The sequence below is a fragment of the Lytechinus pictus genome, chromosome 18, assembly GCF_037042905.1.
Source record: "Lytechinus pictus isolate F3 Inbred chromosome 18, Lp3.0, whole genome shotgun sequence".
Taxonomy (NCBI): domain Eukaryota; kingdom Metazoa; phylum Echinodermata; class Echinoidea; order Temnopleuroida; family Toxopneustidae; genus Lytechinus; species Lytechinus pictus.
Genome location: NC_087262.1, coordinates 12,129,180 through 12,146,766, shown reverse-complemented (window position 1 = coordinate 12,146,766; position 17,587 = coordinate 12,129,180). Strand labels below are relative to the sequence as shown.

General features: G+C 38.4%; 1 protein-coding gene across 1 annotated transcript; it reads right to left on the bottom strand.

The window, feature by feature from the left end:
- Nucleotides 1-4,979: 4,979 nt before the first annotated feature.
- Nucleotides 4,980-6,688, bottom strand: LOC129281260 (dual 3',5'-cyclic-AMP and -GMP phosphodiesterase 11-like). The gene has a single exon (XM_054917201.2). It carries the CDS (start codon nucleotides 6,377-6,379, stop codon nucleotides 5,546-5,548), a length of 834 nt encoding a protein of 277 aa, XP_054773176.2. The 5' UTR covers nucleotides 6,380-6,688; the 3' UTR covers nucleotides 4,980-5,545.
- Between the last annotated feature and the right edge of the window lie 10,899 nt (nucleotides 6,689-17,587).

Below are 17,587 nucleotides of genomic sequence, written 5' to 3'. Positions count from 1 at the left end.
ATTACTTGGGGGGTGGAATGTTTACAGTCAACACGAACTGCAGCATTAGATACATGTGCACGATATGACATCTTAAATATAAATATTGTTTTCTATTATTTCTTTGAGGGGGGGGGGCTTTAAATGATGGCATTGTCGGGTGAAAATTGGAAGCGTGCTAATTCAATAGACCTTGTACACTGTACAGATAGGTTCACGACCTTCTGGTACTAAACGGATTAGGGTACATGTGTGTCATCCAAAGATGGATGGCTGTCTACCGCTAACACGACGTTCTGACTATTCTCCCCAAACCAAAGAGAATTTCCGGAAACTTTGAAAATTCTCCTCTGATTTTGTACGCTCCCGGAGAATTTATCCCCCTCTCTATCTCTTTAGGGGTTTCCTCACAAAGTACATCCATTACATCGTGGTCTAGTGATTATGACTCTCGTCTTTCAATCAGAGGGATGTGGGTTCGAATCCCAGCCAAGGCGCGTTTTCCTTCAGCAAGAAATTTCCCAAAATCGTGCTGCACTCAAGCCAGGTGAGGTGAATAGGGTACCCGGCAGGATTAATTCCTTGAATGCACCCAGCGCCTTTAACAGCAGCTGGAGCTAAAGCCGGAGTAATAATATATACAGTATTATATAGTGCACCACTGAAAAGGCAAATATACATGTAATTGGTGCCTCATAAAAACTATTATTTTTGGGGGGCCCAATGTTGCCATCATAAACACAATGAAAAGTGGCTAAATGATGAAAAATGGGGGCTTGTGGTGAATGAGTCCCCAAAATACTCTATAAAAGTGACGGAACCCAGTAAAACCAATTTAAAAAACACTGAAATACCCATACAGTAGGGTCCATTGAAAACTGCACATGTAGCAAAATGGGGGTGATAAGCTCAAAAAGTAGCCCTACATGTACAAAAAAAAAAATTAATTTTCCCCTTTCCTTTTTGTGTTCAAGTCTGATGGGAAAGTACAAGTATGTAGGCCTACATGTTCAAAAGAGGCGCAGAGATGGCAAGCCATTGTACAGCCATGATACAGCACTGTGTGAACACACTACATCTACATCATTCATTATTAAAGGACAAGTCCACCCCAACAAAAACTTGATTTGAATAAAAAGAGAAAAATCCAACAAGCATAATGCTGAAAATTTCATCAAAATCGGATGTACAGTAAAATAAGAAAGTTATGACATTTTAAAGTTTCGCTTCATTTCACAAAACAGTTATATGCACATCTCGGTCGGTATGCAAATGAGGGAACTGATGACATCACTCACTCACTATTTCTTTTGTATTTTATTATATGAAATATGAAATATTTTGATTTTCTCGTCATTGTCATGTGAAATGAAGTTTCATTCCTCCCTGAACACGTGGAATTCCATTATTTTAACATTTTGTGGTTCAGGCAAGGAGGTCTAATTGTCAAATTCGTAAAAATTGAAATATTGTATAATTCAAACAATAAAAAACAAAAGAAATAGTGAGTGAGTGACATCATCGACTCTCTCATTGGATGTAACTGACTCGTTCATATAACTATTTTGTGAAAAATAAGCGAAACTTTGAAATGTCATAACTTTCTTATTTTACATCCGATTTTGATGAAATTTTCAGCATTGTGCTTGTCTGATTTTTCTCTATTGATTCAAATCAACATTTTTCTGAGGTGGACTTGACCTTTAACAGCCGATCTCAGATTCTGTCTACACATACTGTACATGAACATGTGACAATTGCGGCTCTGGACATTACTGAATTTAAACAGATCAAACCTACTTATTTTCTCTTTAAAATCCACTTGATATCACTACATTTATTTTTTTGTAAGCACTTGGATAGCAGAATTATTCAATTATTTTTAAGCACTTTGAGCATGTTTTAAATGGAATTTATGCTGAAAAGCATGAAATGAATGTAATTCCATGGTAAAACAAGATTGGAATACTAGTCTGTCCCCATCAAAAACAGTCTGAATCCAGGGGACAGCCAGACACATAACGTATTTAAGCAGCAGCTGCTCCATGGTAATCGTAGAATGGTACTGGTGAAAACGTGGCGTGTTCAAGCTATTTTCTTATTAGTCTGAACATGGATCCCATGAATACAAAAACACACAGGAACACAACAATGGCAGCACAAGTGTAAAAAAAAATGTTACTTTTGTCAAAATATTTTTCTTTCTCCTACATAAAGATACATGTACATAGCACTGCACTGAGCATCGTCCATGAAGTTTGACAAGGGAATTGTTATAAATGCTTTTCACACTGCACATATTTTCTTTGACACCAGGAAATTGGTGGGGCTAAGGGAGGGGGGTCTTAGCCCTACCAATTTCCAGAGGTTAAGCTTAGCCTGCTTCGGTGTCACACTACGTTTTAGCAAAGTGGGCTAGCACGGTAAATAGTATGGTACTATCTGGCCGTGCAAAAAAGCAGGGTTAGCAGGCTTATTGCGGTGCTAGCACCACAATCGCAGTGCTAAGAGATGCAGTGTGAAACGAAACCGGGATAACGAAAAGTGAGGCTAAGCATTAGCCAATCACAGTTCTAAGTAATTGCAACTTCTTGAAGTTCTATGGAGAGGGGCCTCTAAATGAACTGCAACCCCCATCCCCCGCCCACATCAGCTGGAACCAATGCAAATAAATTGTCATGGTTACACTAGGTCTATAAACACTGTCATTCCTACACAAAGGATCTTCATTCTTCTTGTATCAGTTCTAAATTTCTTGTAATCTGCATTCACAGTGTAAAAATCTCTGCAACCTTGGAGAAATCCCTGCCAAATTTCTTGTAATGTTGAAAAGAAGGCCTTCATGTATAGATCTACTTTCTGACTCCCAGGTACTTTCTTTTGGGCATACTGAAAGAAGTTGCAGTAAACACAGATCTCATGAGAAAGTCTGTAAAAACCAAGTATGTTGCCAATCATTGTGGATCTTACGATATAGTACGATCTATACATAAACTTTGTGAAATCCTGAAATCCAAGCAGCAAAGCGATTGCACCATACATGTAGATCGTCATATACAGATACATGTAAGCATGTGTGGGACAGGGTATTATTTTTTCTTAAACCCTATGCTTATATTGTAAAATATCTGTGCAATTACAAAATTTCTTGCAGAATCCTTTGACACATTTTTTTGTTATTCATAATAAAGAACACTCGGGTGGCCATAACACTGATTAGTGTGCAAACTCATTTTATATAAAATCGCTACCACAACTGGCGTTTTATCTTTTAATAAGGGTTCTTTGCTTGAAACTCACAGATACAGGAATTAAAAAATCGAAATCCGAAAATGCTGGGTATACATGTATGCCTATATTTTGTAATCAGATGGGCATGAAAGCTACCAATAGGATTGTTGTGATGTAGATGGATACAGTGCCCCCCCCCCAAGCACCTCAAACTCTCACCCCTCCCCCCCCCCCTCCCCCCCTACAAGGGAGGGGGAATTTGTAATTTGGGAATATATTGGGGTGTCCTATCATGGTTTTATGTATTTAATTGAGCCTCTTGAATTCTGATTTTTGTTTCATTTCATAGACTGCAGCAGGGCTCGACATTAGCAGTGGCCCGGGGCATCCAAAAATGAGAGTAGGGCCACCAAAATTCTGCACAAGCCCACACTTGGTGGTCTAGTTGGGCTTCCAAAGTTTTGATAAATTCTTATGTTTCTATTGTTTTAGGGCAACCAAATTAGCCTTGCGGGCCACCAAGAATGTGAAATTGATAATTTTGGTGGACCATTTGGGCCACCAAGAAAAAAAGTTAGTGTCGAGCCTTGCTGCAGTCAGGAAAAAAATAACAACTAATAATATACAAATAGCGAATAGGCATGAGTGCGATGGTGCGAGATTTCGCATGATTGCACGAATAAGAATATTCGCTATTTGTGTTGTACAACGCCTCGAAATATAGCGAAAATATGAAAAAAACAAGAGTTTATCCCTGTAGTAATCTATGAAAAGGGAGCAAAAATACTGAAAGCGAAAAGAAATCCCACAAGCGCACATGACCCTGGGCAGCATTGCGCATTGCGCTTATATGCGTATTGCACCTTCATTTTTACTGAGCGCAATGAATTAAATCGTATTGTGACGTCACCTCCTAAAGCCGTGCAACGGTACATTTTGGATGGTACATCTTTTGTGCAACGGTACGAATGTTTGACATTTTGCCTCCCATTTGCTCGCGTACAACAAGCTAAGTAGGCGTTGTACAATAAAATATATAATGCACAAGACTACCTGCCCAGGTATCAAAAGAAAATTTGATTTATAAATATAGTTACTTTTTATATCCAATCCTTGTCTGGTGGGTTTATGAAGGAAAAAAAATATGGGCATACTGGGCAAACCATCAAACACCAAGGCAAAACTGAGATATATTTATGTAGGCCTACTCAAAAAGTGAGTAGTGAATAGTGAAAATACTCATAGAGGTAGTGAGTGCTGACTTTTCTATAAAACTCAAAATCATACATCTAGGGTCTGAATATGGAGACTAAACCATTATTATTGTATGTAGGCAGAATGAATGCATTTTGTCTGTAGGAAAAGAAAATAGAAAACAGTACAGACTTTTCTCAGTGTTATAAATGTAGATGCTGCTGAATCGCACCATATATTTTATGATCAGAGCAATAGAAAACAAACTGATGCAAATTGTTGAACTTGAAATCAAATGCACTATTGTCGGCTAAAACCAGGGTTATAAAATGTGAAGCTGAGTGCCATATACAGTACATGTACCTACGGTACACAGGAGCACTAGTGTACGGTAGATACCTGTACATTGTAAGATCCCACTATACATGTATATTGACATCTGTATACTATCATATATTTTTATTCAGCTGGCTTCTCAGCCACCATTACCCCCAAATCCCCCCCCCCCCCCCCCGCTGAGAACCCTTCTTTTTCCACCTTCTTTCATTCTTCTCTTTCTCCTTTTCTTTCAGCAATCAAATATTTTTTTCAAGTAGGTCTAGTCAGTGCTCTCTCTTATTATCTTTCTTTATAAAATATTTTAAACCAAAACCAAGTTTTGATGCTCATTTAGATCTTAATCATCTCCTTTGTCATGTCACTCTAAAATTCTTGGTATGTGTAAGAACTGTCAATGTATGGTTACCATTGATGTATTGAATGTGGTTTGAAGACAAAGATCGTATTAAGGGTCAATCGTTTACGTGTTTAGAGCTGCACCTCTCCCTAGGGCTCAAACAACCCATCCCCCCCCCCCCCCCCGTCCCCCATTTCAAATCTCTTAGAACTGTAAAGAGGGGTTGTCAAATGGATAAATTATTAAAGAAAAACATGAATTACTTTGCATTTTTATAATGGGTAATGCAGAGCCCTCTTCATTTTAGGAAAATGTATCAACTAGTGTGGAAATCTAGCTGAGAGAAGAGCATGCCTATTAATCCCTAATCCTATGGTTAATGTAGTCTTACCATATAGGATTATAGGATAGGTTTAATAGGATAAGTCTAGACTCTATTAGAGGGAGTCTAAATTTGGTTGTAGATTAGTTGATTTTCAATGTCTTTTTTTTAAATTGAGCAGGAACGTTCGGACATACCTCATATGCATTGGCAATATTGACCGTCTCTCCCGTCTCGGCTACATATCCCACAATTCCTTTCCTCCAAGGAACTCGTATCTCTTCCCGTGTCTGCTCCACAGTGGACTGAATGGTCACATCAAACAGCTTGGTTGCTAGGCAACACTTCTCCGTTCCCTTCCCACGCACCAAGAAGAGCGACCCCCGATCGGCCTTAGTCAGTATCAACACGTTCTGCAAGATTTTGTGACAGAGCATGCTCAATTCAAGCTCATTGGCAATATCCTTGACGAGTTCGATAAGCACTGCCCTATCGTCCAGAGCCTTGAGTTCGTTTAATGATTTCCTGCTCCGGGTGGGCGAAGACTTCCCTTGGTTCAGCAGGTAACTAGGGGTTCCTAGAAAGCTTGGGGAACCATCCACGGTCTGGACCATTCGTCCAAGTGACCCACCTGTTCCATGGACCTCAAACTCGGAAGCAGAGACCTTACGCACCGGGGTATTACTCCCAGAGGAGCTATTGGGCGAGTGTGGCGATTCTGCAACCGGAGGTTTGGTGCTTTGCGATACGGCACGGTGGATATACCATCCGTCGATCATGGACCTGGTTGCCTTCCTGGCGAAATAGTCATGGGCAAAGGCCGAGTGAGCGTCAAGCCAACTCTCCATTCTCTCATATTCGGCTCTTTTCAGCTGGGTCTCCCGGTCCCCCTTGTCAGCCCTCGACGGCTGCTGCTGCTCCACCGGAGATCCGGGCAAACTCCCCGGCTTCTCCCGCTCACCTGGCGACAAGGCCATGGCGGCTTCACTTGCTACCCTCGTCAGCTCGTAAAAACAGGTTCCCAGCTCTCCAAAGTTCCACGGCAATTCCTATGGAGCTTCCTACCTTGTTGCATGGGAGCTTATTTTGGTCTGACACATTTGTACTACGTGATCTGAGGTAAAAAGGATAAAATTCACACGGTTACGGTCAGTCTGTCTGTCGGTGATTGTTGTGACGAGCTAAAGTGAATAGCCCACCGTACCGTTAGCTCAGCATTCGTCGTATTGCATTGTATACCGACCTTATTCAGTAATTCGTTCGTAGAGTGTGTGTAACCGTGGGAAAGTGGTGGCGGAGTGTGTGTATTCTCTGGCTCTGATTGCGAATGCATTCGCTCCCACTGTCCGCCAGGATAGTCTCTGTATAGAATCCTCTTTGAAGAATGGATGCCGGAATGGATGCATGCAGGCATCACCAATCTCAGAACTAGTTGTTTTCTGGTGCAAGTTGTGGTAAAGCAGATTTTGTTGGTAGTGAACTGGTGTACCAGTGTGGTGTGCTGTGCAGGTGGTATACAGGGCTGGTAGATGGATGGTGGTGGTGGTGGCTTTGGTGGGGCCAGGTACCACCAGTGATGTATTGTGCAGGTTGTGGACCATGGTAGTGGGAGACAGGGCTGGTAGATATTGTTGGTAGTAGTGGCAGACTGGCAGTGGTGGTGGTGAAGGAGGTGGAGGTTATGGTGGTGGTGGTGGTGATGGTGGTGAAGGAAGTGGAGGTTATGGTGGTGGTGATTATGGTGGTAGTGGTGGCGGTGGTGGTGGTGGAGGTGGTGGTGGTGGTGGTGGTGGAGTTCGGAGTGGGGGTGTTACTGGTGGAGTTTTGTGTAAGTGATGATTGAAGTGCAGATAGTGGGATAATGGGCTGATGGATACTGTTTGTAGTAGTGGTGGTGGTGGTGGTACTGGTAGAGTTTTTTGTAAGTGGTGGTGGGATATAGAACTAAGACATATTAGTAGTAGTAGTGATGGTGGTGGTGGTGGTGGTGTTGGTGATGGCAGTAGTGCTGGAGGCAGTTGAGATGGCAAAAGTGGTAGATTGTGCAGGTGGTGGTCAATAAGGCAATTGGATGTGGGTGTTGTCGGTGGTATAGCTGTGGTATTGGTACCCCCGGTATGTCGTAGTCCTACGGGTGGTTTCTAGGACTGGTAGATAAATGACTAGTCAGTGGCGTAACTACGGGGGGGCATGGGGGGCACGTGCCCCCCCCCCCCCCCCAATCGGCTGACCAAAAAAAAATGGGGAAAAGCTAGGAGAAAAGAGGGAGAAAGGAAGAGAAACGTAGTGGGAAAGAAGAAAATATTATTCATTATAATGTTATATTATATTATAATTATGTTATGTTACATCACATAAAAAACATTTTTATCATAACTTTATGAAACATAATTTGCTCAGGGCCTACGTTTTCATTGTTCCTGGTGCTCGCATTGTCTATTTAACGAGATATATAATCATGTTGTACTAAAACCTCCCGTTTTCAAGTCAATATAAACCAAATATATTTCCTAGCACTTGAGTTATCATTGTTTTATGTAGTGACATATGCTTCTTTTTCATGACTCAAAAAGTGATTGCCCCATGTCAAGGTCTTCATATATATGAAACATTTCCTGTCCGTGATTAAGTTCGCCTTAGTGGATTGGTGAGATATGTCTTCTCTTCATGAATTCCTAAAATCAGTCCTTAAAATGTCCCTTCTTCTGATCTGAATATCACAATTTTCAGCTCGCGCTTCGCGCTCGCATCATTTGGTTAATGAAATACGTATGGTTCTAGTTAATTCATACAAAGAAACCTTAGGATGCCCCACTTCAGCTCTGAATTATCTAAATTTTCAGCTCGCGCTTTGCGCTCGCAATATTTGATTAGTGAGATGCGTATGATAATCATGATTGCAATGACTACAAACTAAGTGTTTCATGTGTTCAGATGTAATTCTAATAAAATCAGCAAGCACTTGGCACTCGCATTAGATGACTATGGTGAGATATGCATACTCTTAATGGATTCCTAAAATATATTTCTTAAAATCTCACTGTTTGAGGTCAATATATACATAAATTTCAGCTCGCGCTTCGCGCTCGCATTGTTTAGCGAGACAGGTACCTATCATGATTACACAAATTTGATTATAATTTCCCTTTTTAGGTGTGAATATAAAAAAATTTCAGCTCGCGCTTCGCGCTCGTATTCTTCGATCAGTGAGATACATATCCGTTTAATGACATTGTCTTTAAAATGTCTATATTAGGTCAGTATAACTGGCAACTGAGCGCGCGAAGCGCGCTCACTAAGTGATTCAAAAAATTTGCTGGTGCCCCCCCCCCCCCCAATGCTGTGACTAGTACTAGTAGAGGTGGTGGCCGTGACACCGAGACTGGTATTGGTGGTTTGCTACGGTTGATTGTCCAAGTCACTCCTAGTAGATTTGTGTAGCGTTTTTGTTGGTGGTGGTATATGACTTTAGATTGGTTGGCAGTAGTTATGCCGACAGTGCATGCAGTGATAGTAGGAGTGCCAGTGTGGTCTTGTGCATGCTGTGGGATGCAGGGTTGTAAGACATTGTAAATATAGCGGTAGTGGTGGTGGTTGTACCACTGGTCAGTGGTACCAGTAGCATGTCCTCCAGATGGTGGCAGGCACTAGCGTACCTACGGGGGGGGGGGGGCACTCTGCCCCCCCTGACGAGCCACAACCCATACAAAAGACATATACCTGCCCCCCCTGACGAGCTTAAAATACCTTTTTTGCCCCCCCCCTGACGAGCTTAAAGACCTTTATTGCCCCCCCCCCCCTGACGAGCTTGAAGACCTTTTTTTTTTTTTTTTTGCTTGTCATTTTTTTTTCTGGTAAGAAAACCTTTATTTTTTTATTGGAGACCTTTTTTTTTTTTTTTTGCTTGTCAATTTTTTGTGGAAAATCCTAGGTACGCCACTGTGGCAGGCAATCAGTGGTGGTATAGGCCTACACGGTGGTAGATCTGGTTAGAGTTGTTTGGTAGTGCTATTGGTTGTAATGGTTTTGGTGCTGCGTGGTGGCATGTCAAGGTGGGGATAATAGCCTGGGAGTGATTTATGTCGGTTCTGTTTGTGGTAAGGTTAGTGGTGGGGTTTGGTGAAAGTGGTGCTGGTGGTCCTGCGGTATTAAAAAATTAAGCTTTGATGTAGGTGGTGGTACTGGTAAGTAGGCCTATGTGGCAACAGCTTTGAAAAAAAAACGAACACTTTTTAATAGCTGATGGTATTGGGCAAGAATGGACCAAATCATGCATAATGTGTATTGATTTACGAATTATTGATAATTATGGCGTGTCAAAATATTTTTTTCCAAAATATGTGCGTGGATTGCATTTTTAGATCGAATAGATTTTGAAACAATTGGTATGATCCTGGCGTTTCCCCCCCCCCCCCCTCTCTCTCTCTCTCTCTTTGCGTGTCATTCTTTTAAAAACAAAATCCCATTCTTTCAGCACCGCTCTTTAAAATCGTTCCCGGCGGCAGGACCCTGGTGAAAACATTCCCTTCATAACACCTACTATAATCATGATGGTGCAAGCAACGAACATTTTCTCTCACTTGAATACATCCTTAAAGGACAAGTCCACCCCAACAAAAACTTGATTTTAATTAAAAGAGAAAAATCCAACAAGCATAACGCTTAAAATTTCATGAAAATCGGATGTAAAATAAGAAAGTAATGACATTTTAAAGTTTCGCTTCATTTCACAAACAGTTATATGCACATCTCAGTCGGTATGCAAATGAGGGAACTGATGACATCACTCACTATTTCTTTTGTATTCCATTATATGAAATATAAAATATTTTGATTTTCTCTTCATTGTCATGTGAAATGAAGTTTCATTCCTCCCTGAACACGTGGAATTCCATTATTTTAACATTTTGTGGTTCAGGCGAGGAGGTCCTAATTGTCAAATTCGTAAAAATTGAAATATTGCATAATTCAAACAATAAAAAACAAAAGAAATAGTGAGTGAGTGACATCATCAACTCTCTCATTTTGATGTAACTGGCTCGTTCATATAACTATTTTGTGGAAAATGTGAAACTTTGAAATGTCATAACTTTCTTATTTTACATCCGATTTTGACGAAATTTTCAGCACTTTGCTTGTCTGATTTTTCTCTATTGATTCAAATCAACATTTTTCTGAGGTGGACTTGACCTTTAACAAAGTTTACCCAATATTGGGTAAAATGGGAACATGCGTGTTTGCTGGGTAAAATGATACCGAATACGTTGTAAATCTTGCGTTGAAATTTCCCCTTAAAACATGCATTTTGCCCAATACGGGGGGGGGGGGTTACGCAACAAACATACATGATCCCTTTCTACCCGATACTGGGTGAATTTTTACTCAATCTTTTTTATAGTGTACAGTTTAAGTTTTGGCCTTGACATTGGATGTTAAAGTCTTCGCCTTCATGATTACAATGTACCGTGACCCTGCTTTGCCAGTTTAAAGTAGACACACATATTATTATTTTGGTTAAGTTTGGTTTATTGGAGGGAAATGGTATTTAGAAATTAGAAGCAAACTAAATAGATGAAATATTTTAAAACCAAGTTAGTTTCTTGAAATTAGATGCAGAAACTCAGAAAGGACCACAATTTCTCTTTCCTGATTTCCGGCCGAATTATGGTTGCGATATTTACTATACGCAGCACCCCCTGGAAATCTGAGAGGTATACTAAATAACAGAAATTCAACCAAAATCACCGTTAGTAGTAAAAAATGTTTTAGGATTTTTTTTTTCTTGTAAAATTTTTAATCGAACCAAAATCACATCATTTTGACGCAAAACTTTTTTTTTAAGTGAAAACTTTTTGTTTTTGCTTGTCAAATTTAAACCAGCACCCATGTTAAAAATCGTTCCCAGCTATATGGCCCTGTTGAATAGTCATTTTTCTCACAGTGATGAGGTGCTAAAAAGATCAATAATTTTCGAATTTTCGTAAGATTACATTCGCTTGCTACTAAAATGTACAAAATTTGTGCGAGGGCCTGCCAGGCATGACACCGCGTCATTTTGATTTTGTATCACCTTATTCAAATATTCATAGAGGATCAAAAGACATGTAAGATAAAACATTTACATACTAATTTACAAAAAAAATTAACAAAGGAATTAAAGCAGTCCAGGTCATGACGCATTGCTGCAAAACCTGGACATAGGTATGGCGAATGACAGAAATTTAATGAAAATGAATGACGTTTTGTAAACCCCCCCCCCCCACTTCAGAATTTTCCTATACAGTGCTTGAAATAGTGCTTAGATTCACCCTTTTTCAGATCGGAATATACAAATATTTTCAGCTCGCGCTTTGTGGTCGCATGTTTGATTTTTCATTATGAAATATGTCTTTATAATGCCCTATTCTAGGTTTATTCAGATACGCAGCATGTTTTTTTTTTATTCAAGACGTACTTAAATTCTAAAGTTTTCAGATGAGAATATAAAAAATTTGAGGTCGCTTCGCGCTCACATTATTAATGAAAGAAGGTACCAAATTACCCATCCTTTTCCTGATTTACAAAACATGAATAGAGTGTCCCGTTTTTAGGTCTGAAATCTCAATTTTGTTTCCGCTCGCGCTTCGCGCTCGCATCAGTTGTATAGTTATATACCTATCCCGTTCATGATTACAAAAAGTGTTTAGAATGTCAAATTGTTAGGTAGGAATGTCAAAATTTTCAGCTCGCGCTTCGCGCTCGCATTATTTGATTGTTGAAATATGTATCGTCTTCATGGGTAACTGCAAACAGTCCTTGTAACAGGTCAGAACGTTAAAAATATCTGCTCGCGCTCGCAGTAATTATTTGTTACATACGCATCTTGTTAAGGATCACAAACATTGCTCTAAATGTTCAATTTTCATGACAAAAGACATGAAATTTCGAAAAAAAAATTAGCTCGCGCTTCGCGTTCGCACTATTCAATATCTATTTTCTTTTATAAAAATAATGCTAAGACGATACTGTATATATATGTGCATGGGGTGCCCTTGCGTGTGTGTATATGTAAAAACAATGGAATACTCCGAATTGTGCCCCCCCCCCCGCCTCTTAGGAGAGATTCAACCTATATCAGCACCCCCACTGAAACAAATCGTTTCAAGGGCCCTGCCTCATAACTCATGTGACCTGGGAACGAGTATTTATCCGATTTATATTCGTGTGCTTTGTCTATTATAAGTTCAAATGGAACTGTCAATTCCATGATCATAATTTTTTTTCAATTTTCATCGTACAAACATAAGTCAGGTTTTAGGGTTGTTTGGGTAAAACACAGTTAGATTGTTCAGACGGGGAAATTGCCGTATAAGAACTGAATGTCGTGGGGGATTTTTGTATCAAGCAAGACATTTTCTGTGATTACTTCTACAAAACATTTAAGAAATACAGAAAAATTATTCAGGACGTGGATGAGTGTCTTGACACAACTGCAGTGTTTACATTAATTTTATTATTAGTGGATTTATCTCAATAGATTCGTTTTTGTGTTTACCGTGTCACGACCTGCATTAACAAGAAATGTCAAAACTTTTACTGGCAAGTTGTGCCTTATACGCTTCCAAACCATCCATTTCTTTTGTCGTATTCAGTCAAAGAAATTGATTGATTGATCTTAAAAGAAATGAGTTCGGCAATTATCATTTTATTGGCTTGTGTACTCCATTATTTGGCTTTAGAGGCGATATTTTTTTCATTGACCATCGAATTGCAAGTCAAAACGTTATCAGTTGTTACCATTTATGTTGAAAATTTATATTTTGTGACATGGGGACAAAATATTTATTTGAAAGAATGGATGCATGCATGCATAACATCAAGACCCTTTCTTCATGAGGAGGGAATAAATGGAGTGCTGAAGCACCCCCAAGATTTTTCTTGTAATTTCTGCAAGTCAATTTTTTTCTTAATAAAATCATCTTTCTTCATTTTGGATGGAAAACCCTTTGGGGAAGGGGGGGGGGCTATCAGTTTTTTTCTAAAAAAAACAACAACCCAGCACCCCTTGTTTAAAAATCGCTTACAGGTCTTTGTTAAACTCGGTCTTGGTATTTAGTAGTAAATCCTGGCATTGGTCTTGGAGGATTAAAGGGGTTACACTCTTCAAATATTTGTTTATGTGCATTCGGTTATAAGGTTCATAAAAGGTTCAATAAACAAATTATTGTCGCCGCGACTATATAACATTAGACAGTAGAGGGAGTATAGTGTTTTCTTGACGTAATGTTGCTTTAGTGGTTCATATCATTTCATTCCATTTCTTGTGCTATAGTTGGACGTTCAGTTTCCGTGGTGGTGAATCTTGCTTCACTTTAATCTTTTTATGCATTTATTTTAAAGTTTCGGCCTTAGTTGTTGTTGTTAATTCTTCTTTAATGATATTTTTTTAATATCACAAGCGAAAGGAATCATTGATTAAAATAATTGTCATCAGCAAAACTGTAATCGAAAAAAAAATAAAAATGAACAAATTTGTCTCTATTGTGATTTGTGAGATGTACGGTATATTTCCTTTTCCTGTTAATACACTGCAAAAACACCAGTGTTCATTAAACACCAGCCTGGTATCTATATCGGTAAACAACAGAGAGGTGTTGAAACAACACCAGTTGAGAATCAAACCGATATTGCTTTAATGCTTTAATCTGGTGTTATAGCCTAACACCAAACCGGTGTTGTTTCAACACTTCCCTGGTGTTTACCGATACCAGGCTGGTATTGAATGAACACCGGCGTTTTTGCAGTGTATCACATAAAATGTCAGTTCATGCTTCGAGCCCTCATTATTGTTTAGTGAAATAGGTATTGTAATCATGCTTCCACCATACACTCTAAAAATGAAGTGCTAATTTAGCACTTAATGTCCTAGTATGGTGATTGCACTTTGAGTGCTGATTTAGTCTTTCAAATTTGAACTAGAAAATCAAAGTCTAGTCACTATACAAGCTAAATTAGCACTTCATTTTTTAGAGTGTAAGAAGTGATATTGAATCTAGTGATATTGAATCTCCTTTAGTTCGGTATTCTATATACGCTTGAAACAGTCTTCATATTCGTTTTCAGGTCAGTGTGATTTATGAAAGCTCGCGCAGACTTGGCTCTCGCTTCTCCGTCGTATATTTTTTTCGTTGTGAGATATATTATCCCATTACAAATACAACGGTGCTTGAATGGGTACAATAATCCCAGGATGAAATGATTTATATCTAAATAAATCAAGTAAAGTTAATCAGTCAAAATGCTGAAAATTTCATCAAAAGATGATTCCAAATAAAGAAGTTATTGAATTTTAAAGTTTAGCAATACATCTGCACATCGTCATGAATATTCAATAAGTGGTCTGGTGATGACATTTCCCCCACTTTCCCTTTCTTTAAATATTAATACATGAAATCATACATGTGTGTATGTCTCCTCTATGAAATAAGTTGCGCCAATGTATATCTAATGCATTCAATTAGTTGTCGATTCAATTTCTAAATAATTATTCATAGAGGACAAAATTTAAATAAACATAATTGCATACAATAAATCCAAATAACAAGTGGAGATATGACATCATCAATTTGGTATGAAAACGGCTCGGTGTAAAAATGGCAGAGGTAAAAATGGCAGAGGTGAAAATGACAGAGGTGAAAATTGCAGAGGTAAAAATGGCAAAGGTTAAAATGGCAGAGGTAAAAATGGCAAAGGTAAAAATGGCAAAGGTACAAATGGCAGAGGTAAAAATGGCAAAGGTAAAAATGGCAGAAGTAAAAATGGCAGAGGTATAATGGCAGAGGTAAAACTGATAACACTTGAGTTGGTATTTCTTTTTTTTTCCTGAACTTACATGCACGACCTTCTCATGTCAAATCGCTCTTCTAATATTCAAATTTGAAGAACACTTTGGGTCCCAAATATTGTACTTAATTCATTACAGATGAAATTCACACTGACATAAAGTTTATCAAAATGATATTGGTGAGGGTTTTAGGGAATCCATCAAAGATTTAAGAAGCTACTAAAATTTTACATGTTAATGGGGACGTCACGTGCGAGCAGTTTTCCCCATATATGGTGTAATAAAAAAAATATCAATGAAATGTCATTTTCTAAAAAAAGAAAAAAAAATGGTTTTAATTGTACCTTAAGTATATTAACATACAAATATTTTTATTTTTAGCATTCATGAACCACTGATTAAAAAAATGTAAAAATATACATTTTGGTGACTAAAATAAGGGGTATGACGTCACAGATCAAAAACTCAAACTTCTAATAACTTTCTTAATCTTTTATGGGTTTTCCGCAAAGCTTCACCAAAATATTTTTTCTGCTACTTTTACAGTAAACCATTTGTCAGGGTGAATTTCCCCCTCAAAAACAGGTCGAAAGAATGGTACCTAAGAAACACCTATAAATTTAAATCCCTGATTCGCTACATATTTCAAAATTCATGCGGTACCCGTTACCATAGAAACTAGTTAAGGAACCTGATATCCACTTGGACTAGCTGCAATGAGGTATTACTCTGAAAAAATGAACACTAGTTGCTATTATTATATCATTTACATTAAACTATATACGTATCATATCAATATCTATTCGGATCCATTATGATGTTGAAATATGAAAAATTACTTTTATTACAGAACGTTTTGTTATTTTTCTGTTATCCAAGTTCTGCAAGTGGTTCAAAGAAATCCCGAACTCGTCTATTTCAGTGTGTTATATGGTAGTGCATGCATTGGTGTTTACATTACACTTCGTTTGGTATGTATGTGATGAAGTGCTGTTCTACTCTACGAACTGGCCAAGATAAATCCTTTCATCGCTCACTAATTGAAATCATTTTGGCATGAAAATGTTTGAGTTTAATCATATCAACGATAAAGTATAGACCTAAAATGATGAAAAAAAAGACTAATATCTCATCAGTTCATAATACTCAATTTGTCGATAGGAGTTCATTCATGGTCAATAATTATGACTGATATTAACTAGAAAGGCTCTATCTTTTCCTTGCTGATCTAGCATGTCATGATCTTTACCTCTTTTGCCTCTGCCATTTTTACCTCTGCAGTTATTACCTCTGCCATTTTTACCTCTGCCATTTTTACCTCTGCCATTATTACCTCTGCCATTTTTACCTCTGCCATTTTTACTTCTGCCATTTTTACCTCTGCCATTTTTACCTCTGCCATTATTACCTCTGCCATTTTTACCTCTGCCATTTTTACTTCTGCCATTTTTACCTCCGCCATTTTAACCTCTGCCATTATTACCTCTGCCATTTTTACCTCTGCCATTTTTACCTCTGCCATTTTTACCTCTGCCATTTTTACCTTTGCCATTTTTACCTTTGCCATTTTTATCTCTGCCATTTTTACCTCTGCCATTTTTACCTCTGCCATTTTTACCTTTGCCATTTTTATCTCTGCCATTTTTACCTCTGCCATTTTTACCTCTGCCATTATTACCTCTGCCATTTTTACTTCTGCCATTTTTACCTCTGCCATTTTTACCTTTGCCATTTTTACCTCTGCCATTTTTACCTCTGCCATTTTTACCTTTGCCATTTTTATCTCTGCCATTTTTACCTCTGCCATTTTTAACTTTTTGCCATTTTTACCCGGCACCATGAAAACATGCATAGAACTGTTTCACCGAAATAATGCAAATATTTAAAATGTTTTAACTTTGATATGCCATTTCCGAGTTTGATGACATTTTCAGCATTTTGTTTGCCAGATTTTTCTTTATCTGTTCAAATCATATAAATTTCAGGCTGGAGTACCCCTTTAAAAGTGTTCTATTTCTATAGGTTAATACATTCAAAAATTTCAGCTCGTAATCGCATTAGTAATTGGGGTGAGATGAAATTTAGGTATAATGAAATATCTATTTCATGATGAAATTAAATATTGTACTCGTCAAAATAAAGCTAAAATGTATACTAAACTTCAGTGTACAGTCACTATACCAATTTCCCTCCTATCGCCCGGCTTTTAGCTCTTCAAGCAGCATCAGTGAAAATGTGAATGATTTTATTTTCAAAGAGAGCGAAAACGTCTCAGTCGGGAAAGGGTCTGCCCGTCGAACCAGAGATCGTGGGTTCGAGTCCACCCCGGGCGGATGACTGAAGCCAGTGCGTTGTGTGTAAA